Raw genomic sequence first — 8,967 nt, forward strand, 5'->3', positions numbered from 1 at the left:
TGCTATCTTCAGTACAGTTGCTTAGTTCACAGGTATCAGCATATATAGTTTGTTAGAGTGAGAATCCTACCAATTAACTGCTAGTTTCAAAAACATGCTGAAGATTCTCAGGATCATTGCCTTACCCATCTTGTGCATATAAATGTATGGCTTTGCCCCTGTCATGTTTCCTAGCTTTTCTCCTTGCCCTCTGTTCGTTGTCTAGTCCTCAAGTTCTCACTTTCCTTTTAATTGTATTATACCTATTTGTATTTCTTCTTTTGAGTTCTTATATTAGGGAGACTATACGACATTTATACATGTGGGTCTGGTTTATTTCACTTATGAGTATATCTTCAAGTGGCATCCACTTAAATATAAAGGCTTTGAGTTTATCATTCTTTATAGATGAGTAATACTCCATTGTATAAAAATAACATTTTTTTCAACCATTTCTCATGTGATGGGTATCTTGGTTGTTTCCAAGATCTGGCTATCACAAATTGTGCTGCTATAAACATAGGTACACATATATCACAATGATATGATGTTTTCAGCTCCTCTGGGAAAATTAGTAGGGGGATAGCTGGCTTGAATGGGATTTCCAGTCCTAGTTTTTTAAGGAGTCTCCACACTGATTTCCATAATAGTTGCACCAGCCTACATTCCCACCAGCAGTGGAGAAGGGTTCCTTTTTCTCCACAGCCTCTCCAACATTTATTGTTGATTTATTTCTTTATGATAGCCATTCTTTGTGGGGTGAGATGGTATTTCAGTGCACAATAACTTTTTAAAAATTAATTATCCTTGGGCTACTTACCTTGAAGGGAAGAAAATAAATATCTCTGGCTTGAAATCGAGAGCGGAGAGGGGGATCTAATGGGTTTCCAGAGTACCTGGGCACTGGCAAGCCCAAAGCAATCACTCGGAAATTTTCACTAACACGGACGATTTTCCAAGCATCCAACTCTGCTTTGGTATGATCCTAAGAACATATGCGATTTTTTAAAAATTACATCCTAACAGTATCTGGCAAGGCAACCAGCACTCAGCAGGCTCACATATGTTTAATCCAGCTAGGTATAACTGGGACTTACATTACAATATGGAATATTTTTAGTATAAAAATTGTTCTAACATGACACTGTTTTATAAAAGAATCTTATCTGTATTTTGAGGGTTTCTCACAAGACAGATTTCATAAATATAGAAATAACATTTGCTAATAAAAAGTATGTAGTTAGCCAGGGATGGCAACAAATGCTTGTAATCCCAGCACTCAGGAGGCTGAGGCAAAATTAGTAAAAATTCAAGGCCAGACTGAACTATGTAGTGAGTTCAAGGGCAGCATAACGTACATAATGACACTTGTCTCAATAAAAAGTGTACATTTATACTGATATCTAATTCTAAGAAAAGAAGTAACAAATCTTTCTCAGCTAATAAGAAACTTCTATGCCTTAATACCCTTTAATATATCCCAAATTTCTACCCAAAGTAATATGGTCAATAACTTTGCACACAATTCTAATATAAGAATAAGAAACGTATCAAATACATTATTAAGCAATTCTTATACTTTAAAATGATTCTATATTCTAAAAAATATTATTTTCCAAAGCATTTACTAAATCTGGTAAATAATTAATACAATACCTAGGGGAAAACAGTCATTTTATAAGTAGAAAGTGTTTAAGAGAAAATGTTCCCTACAGTATCCATCTGCTTTTAAAGACAAATAATAATTATTTTCATTTCATCAAATGAATTATAATAAAATGGAGTGAATTTAACTTTTTCTTAGAGATTAATTCAATTATCCTCTTCTAATTATATTAGAATGAAACGATCTTTAGTTAAATCTATAAGAAAATTGCCATGCTGTACAAAAATGAAAAGAAAAAGCACTATCTAAAAACTCTCATAGATAATAAAGAGCTACTGCCTAAAGGACTGTAAGAAATGATTATAGAGAAATTCATTTTACAGGAATCAGAAATGTTCCTGGCCCTTCCAGCCACAGAGCACTGGTTCAATCGGACCCTATGGCATTAAGATATATTATTTAGTGCCTGGCATATTCTAGGCCTTTATTAGCACTGTGGGAGTAAGATCAAAACATGCAAGACAGGAGCCAGGGAGATAGTTCAGGGGAATAAGCACTTGCATGGCAAGCGCAAGGACCTGAGTTCAATCCCTGGTTCCACCAAAAAAAAAAAAAAAAGACGTGCAAGACAAGGGTCTTACTCATCAGCAATCTGCAGCAGACCTGCAGTCATAAAACTAGCACATATGTAAATGTACAGAGCAGGTACATACTCCCACAGGTGTTGCCTTCGTCTTCTTTTTTTTTTTTTTTTTTTTGGTACCAGGAATCAAACTAAGGACCTTGCATTTGCCAGGCAGGCTCTTGTGCCACTGAGCTGTATCCCCAGCCCTATGTTACCTTCTATATACACATGTATCACAACATTTAATCATTTTGCTGCACTTCTTCATTCAACAAATAATCACTGATAATTACCTAATATGTGCATCCATTGTTGGGGGAGTTAAAATAACAGCAGTGAAACAAATCCTGCCCTTGTGAGGTTTATGTTCTGCTAGAGGGAGACTAACAATGAATTAAAAAACATAATAAGTAAGTTACATAGGATATTAGACGAGAACATGGAAAAAACTAAAGCCGAATAAGGGCATACAGTGAAAAAGAGAACAGACTATAGACTATAATTTTAAGTAGAAGGGACAAGGCAGGCCTCTTTTATATTGTAATAGTCAAGCAAAGACTTGAAGGGAATAGAAGAGTAAACCAAGCAAAAACTGGGAGAAAATCTTTCCAGGAAGAGGAAAATGCCTCTCACAGGGTGGAAGGTAAGAGAATAATTACTTAGAAGCATTCAGGTAAAAGTGGCCTTAGCTTAAAAGAGGTTCGACGAGGCCCGGCAAGAGGTAGTAAAAGCCCAGAGTACATTTCACCATAAAGACTTGCGTTTTACTTTGATTGGAAAAGGAAACTGGTGAGAATAGAGTGAACCAAACTGGTAATGTTTTAAAGCAATCACTCTCTGCTGTGTGGACAATAGCACAGAATCTAGGAAGTAGAGAATCTAGCTACAAGCTGGGCAAGAGATGCTGGTGGCCTAAACCACCAGACACCTTAAATACCTCATTCATTTAGGTTAATACCTACTTGGCTTTGTGCTGCATAAGACTAAGAGCTGATTTTATTCAGCTTGGTACTCCAAATGCCAGCACTGTCTAAAAGTCACTAGGCTTTCAATAAATGGGAGAAGGAAGAAAAGGGAAAAAAGAAAAATGAGAAAGAGAACAGTTACTAAACTGACCAAAGAAAGTAGAAATCTGGAAAGTTTCTGACATGGTCTGCAAATAGAATGGCCTTGTGAAACTACAAACTCATGACTTTACCTCAGCAACTTGCCAAAGATAAGGGTCACGTCCACACAAGTCCTGACTCTAACAGACCGTTTGCATACACAGGATCACCACCTACAGTTTAACAGCACAGACAGAGCAGCCGCGTTTTTCTCTTACTTTGAGAAGCTTGTCATAATGCTCAGCAGACATCAGGAAGCGCCCATCTTCCAGCTGCATCTCCCTGTTTTCCAGCAAGTTGTTCAGCACAGGAAGAACATTCCTCTCTGCCTTTTCCAGGCCTTCCAAAATGAGAGTTCTGCCTTCTGTGGCGGCACGAACTGCACACTATCCAAGAAACACAAAAGCAAAGTGAGAATATTAAGGACAGCACACCGTGGCCTAATTTTACTTGTAGCACAAAATTAAACTATGGTTTCTTGTTATAGGGACTCTGGGAATCAGGAAGCTGAGTTGTAATCTTCATTTTGTTTCCTTCTACCTCTTTGGCTAATTTTACCTCTGAGTCTGTTTATTCATTTGTAAAATAAAGAGAGACATCTCTAGGGTTTTTTCAGCATTAACTTAGGTTATATACCCAATGAAACAGAAAGCAAACAGCTCTCTGTGAATGGGTAACATAATTAAACAAGGGGACAGATTCCTTAATTAGAAAAGGGATATAAAGACAACAATCTGTCTATTTATCCCACAGGCATCTGATGCGGATCAAATAAACTAGGTGAGAGGTGGGAAGACAACAATGTCTGTAAATGAGTCATCGTCAAAATGAATTTAGGTTCAGTCTAAGGCTTAATGTTGACAAATTATACACTTGACAAAACATACTGACTTTATTGAACTATAAGACTTCCAATCAATTTAAGAAAATTAATAACGGAGAGAAATAGAAAATAAAGTACACCTCCAAATAAGAGAAAGGAAAATTATAATACCAAAAAATTCCTGGATATATATATATTTAAAAAAATCTCTCCTTTACTGTTAGGCTCTGAACATTAAAAAGAAAGGGGTGAAACAAAACTCTTTTCATCAAAATCCTTGAAAATCATCTTATAAAGTGAAAACCTCAGTCATGTTTCTCCTTCAGTTTCAACACAGAAGATTTATGATGCTAAGTTATTACCACTCCCTCCTTGGCCTCATCACACTGCACTCTCCTAGATAAATGGTTTTTTCTGCCTTTCCATCAATGTAGGTGGTATCTAGAATTATGTCCTCAACTCATGCTTTTCTTACTCGCTTGGACTCCTTCTGAGTAATCTCAATCTCATAGTTCTAAACATCACTTCTATTTGAATCACTCGCCAGTCTCCAGTTCCTCCAATACATCATGCAGTGTCTCCAACCATATCCCACAAACACCACAAGCAGTCCTGTACACCACACAGCACAACCTCTCTTTCTCCAAAGCTGCTTAAGGTGGGAATACCATTCACCCGCAGCAGGACCCTTGATTCCTCTCTTGCTGCACACATTCAATTTATTTCCATGCCCTGATGATTTAATCTCCTTGATACTTCTTGAACTCATCCTTTTTCTACCACTCCTCTAGTTCTGGCCCTCCTTGACTCTTAAGTTTCTACCCTAGGAACCCAAGCACCTTAATTTGGCATATAAACCAACACAATAAGGCATCTCCACCATTTCTTGACCTTAGTCATCTTACAGGTGGTCTTTTCTGAAAACAAAGTGGTTATGATTTCCCACACTCACGCACATATATTTTTAGAAAACCTGTCTCACAATGGCTTCTCTACTTAAAAATAAATTTTTCCTTTAGTAATTATCCCAAAGAAAGTGCTGACCATTTAAAAGGGGAAAATATACTTATTTATTTGCTGGTTGGTTCATTCATTCATTCATTTCACCTAACAGCCAAGGATATTTTTGGAGTAGTAAAGCATTAATTTTTCCAAATTAATGAACAAAATAAGCATTGAATAATCAAGCTTGCATAGTGTTTACTTTTAGTAAACTGCTAAGTTTTACACTATATAATAGAGCTTTGTTTGTTTATTACCAGGAATCAAACTCACAACTTCAAAACTGCCAAGCAGGTGCTATATTACTGAACTATATCCCCGGCCCATTAAGCTTAGTTTATTTCAGTTGTTTATGTAGTATTTTAGAAATACTATTAAACAATTATAAAATGTAATATTGCAGGGCAGTCGAGATAATCAGGGGAGTAAGCATCTGCTTAGGATGAAATTCATGTTCTCTGGGATAAAATTAGAAATGTACGGATCAAAATTAAGTGGTTTACCAACAGTGGCCAGGGAAAACAATGTCTTAAAAACACAGGACAACAGCAAACACTCTAGCTCTGCTGTCATTCACCCAGGCACACTTTGGACTCCTATGCACTGAATCTTTCCAGAGGAATTCAGAATAAGCCATGCAGAGAGATCAGAAAGGGGAAATATACAAAAAATTCCTTTCATCTACTCTAATGGATGTACTAAGACAAGAAAGTCGAGAAAGCAGTGGTAGAGGGAAAGAAATAATAATACCTAATATTTCTTTTTAGTTTGGGGGGTTTGTTTTGTTTTTTGGGTGTTTTGTTTTGCATTGTATTATATCAGGGTCTCATTGCGCAGCTCGAACTTGTAGTGATCCTCCTGTTTTCAGCCTCCCCAGTGCTGGGATTACAGGCATATGCCACCACACCCAGACTCAGTGCACCCAGGGATGGGGCCAGCATGGCCTGTGGTGCCAGGGATCAAACCTGGGTCCCTGCAGTTGTCTAAGCAGGCGCTTAGTCCACTGAGCTATCTTGCCGGCCCTTAATATTTCTTTAAAATCTGCTGTACCTTTTCTTCAGAGTAAAATGCATGCAGTCACTTGTAGAAAGTATCAAGTTAAGATCATGTATTACTGAAGAATAATAGAAAGAATATTACCTACAGTAACAATTATGGAGGGCCTGAATCATCAATAGATGGCAAAATTAGTGGGTAAAAGTGTGAAAAATAGGATATTTATATAGAGTCAAAATGTCTCCAAACCAGACATTGAAATTATGAGAAGACATCAGACAAATCCAAGCTGACCAACAGTCTACCAAATAAATGGTCATAAAGAAAAGGAGAGCCGTGCTGCAGAAACTGGGATGGGGATAGTGTGGTGGTGGCAATCAGTTTTTAATTATTTAGAGACTAGCACACAATAAGAAGATAGCAAAGGAGCAAAGAAGACAGTGGATAATTACTAAGATGAAATTTACAAGGTTTCTCTATGATGCTGGAGCAAAAGTCATTTGTAAAGTTTCTTTCAGTACTCAGATCCACAAGTGCAGATCTCAACTTTATTAAGAATATTTTTAAAAATCAAAACAGGTATGTGTGGTGGTGCAAGCCTGTCATCCTACCACTCTGGGAGGCTAAACTCAGGGGATCAGCAGTTGTAGCATATCTTGGTCAATTCAGCAACTTAGCCAGGTCCTGTTTCAAAATTTTAAAAGGAGCTGAGGATGCAGCTTGGTGTGAAGAGTCTGGATTCAATCTCTAGGATGGGAAGAAAAAAAAAAGCCAACTTTTTTTCTTATAATCGTTCAATATAAATTATTTATTAATTTCACATACAATCTAAGAGACAATGAGGGTGGATGCATTATAGCACAACTGGATCCAAAAATAGGAGTGTAAAAAGAGAATTATAAATGTGTGAGAAGCCCAAAATATAAAGAATGCAATGGGAGGCGAATGGTAGAAGGCAGGGACATCTTTACTTAGATGGGAGGGGAGATAGGGAGGAAGGGTGCATGGGAGCTGGCAAAAAAGAACTGAAAGAAAAAGTGAAAAGAAAGCTTTTACAAATGGAAAAGGGACCAAAAATTGGAAGGAGCAGAGAGGGATGGGAGGCAAAGGGTGATATGTTCTGGCCCTACAGACTGCTAAAGTATCATGACTCTGATCCAACAAGGCTGAATTCCCAAAACTGCAGCTCATGTCCCCAGTGACCACTTCCTCTCCTTCCCCACTCCAGCCTTGGATACAACTTCCTTTTACCTTTCCCGCCCACACAAGGGAGTCCCAATCAGCTTCTTGTGTGTCACTGAACCTGCCCCTCAAACTCCGCCCCTAGCAAAAGCCCAGAAAGTCTTTTCCACTCCAGCTCAGATCAGAGATCTTCCCATCTCCCTGCCCCCCACCCCTGTCCTCTCCTGTCTTCAGAGTTAATAAAGGCTCCCCTCTTTCCCCATCCTTATTTATGTTTCTCTGCCGCGCAGCTGCCTTCACTGCCGCCACCACTGCTGCCAGTAAAATTTAACAGAGTGGATAAAGAAAGAAATGAGACATGTCATGTTCATAAACCAACTCCCCATGATAAATATGAGGAGTACTGTACAGTGAACTGTATGTATGTTATAATTAAAAATATATATAATGATAGATTTTTAGGAAAAAAATACTGACACTCTAAAGATCATCAGAGATTTATAACTTTTTTCTTTATTTGCCCTTTGGTTCAACGTTCCACTGGACCACAGCATATGCAAATTAAAATTTTAAATATAGACAAAAATACCAACTAGCTGGGTGGGGGAAATAGCTTAGCAGCATAAAGCCTGCCTGGCAAGCACAAAGTCCCAAGTTCGATTCCTGGTATCAAAACCAAAAAAAAAAAAAAGTACTAGGAAAGAGGAGAAAACTTTAAGAGTCTCTTTGGTAACAAAATCTGAAACACTTAAATTATCAAACTAGTATTGTTTAGTTCCTATTTCAACATGAACTCACTTTCTGATTCTCATAAGTCTACAAAATAATTAAAATTCTCAGTGCTATCAAATGTTATCAATATAATCTGAGTACATTTAAAAGAGAAGAAAATTCTAAAATAAATAACTATTGACTAGAGAAAATAAGTCCATCAACTACAATACTATATTTATAATGTATTAATTATACATCCATATATCTCATTTAATTGGAAAGAAAACATTTTCAAACGCCATCCTGGAGCTGTCCCAAGCATCTTGGCCTTCCCCGCACTGATGCCCTCTGCGTCCTGTTTGCTCTGCGCTCAGCATGGAGGCTCAGCAGGACCCAGAGGTCTCTGATGGATGAGAACCTTATCTCTTACGGCATCCTGGTACAAAACTGGCTCACAGCAGGCTGTTAGCATTCATAGAATAAAAATGCAACTACTCTATTAGAAGTTGACTTTATGTAAGTTTAGAAGTGATCTTTCTATAAAAAGATTACATGTATAATAGTTATCTATGCCTATATGTATTACAATAACAGAATCAGCACAAGAGAATTTCATCTACATAATTTGAAAATTTTCTATATAGATGATTAGATAACTATACTATAAATTTTCACCTGAAATCTTTTTAAAAGGAGGAAAAAAAATATATATATATATAACTACTTTCTCTTAATTCAATAAGAAGCAAGATTTGTACTAATAGTGTTTGGATGGGCTATCATGTCTGCATCTTGTACTATGAAAAACCACTACGAAGACAACAATATGCAATGTATTAATTATTTAAATTGTCCCACTAATCAGTTTTGAAACTGTCTCATCGCTATTTGTTTCTCAATAAAATTAATAAAAATAAAATAAAATAAATACATT

At 37.0% G+C, this 8,967-nt stretch overlaps 1 protein-coding gene across 1 annotated transcript in view; it reads right to left on the bottom strand.

The window, feature by feature from the left end:
- The window catches only part of Vwa8 (von Willebrand factor A domain containing 8), a 441,297-nt gene that overhangs the window by 389,041 nt on the left and 43,289 nt on the right, over positions 1 to 8,967 (bottom strand). The window contains exons 5-6 of the mRNA XM_023700137.1: positions 3,535 to 3,702; positions 800 to 964 (exon numbers count right to left, since the gene is read on the bottom strand). Coding sequence (XP_023555905.1) covers positions 800 to 964; positions 3,535 to 3,702 — 333 coding nt within the window. The remainder of the gene's footprint in view (positions 1 to 799; positions 965 to 3,534; positions 3,703 to 8,967) is intronic.

Source organism: Octodon degus, unplaced genomic scaffold (genome assembly GCF_000260255.1).
Source record: "Octodon degus isolate 3935 unplaced genomic scaffold, OctDeg1.0 scaffold00122, whole genome shotgun sequence".
Classification (NCBI taxonomy): domain Eukaryota; kingdom Metazoa; phylum Chordata; class Mammalia; order Rodentia; family Octodontidae; genus Octodon; species Octodon degus.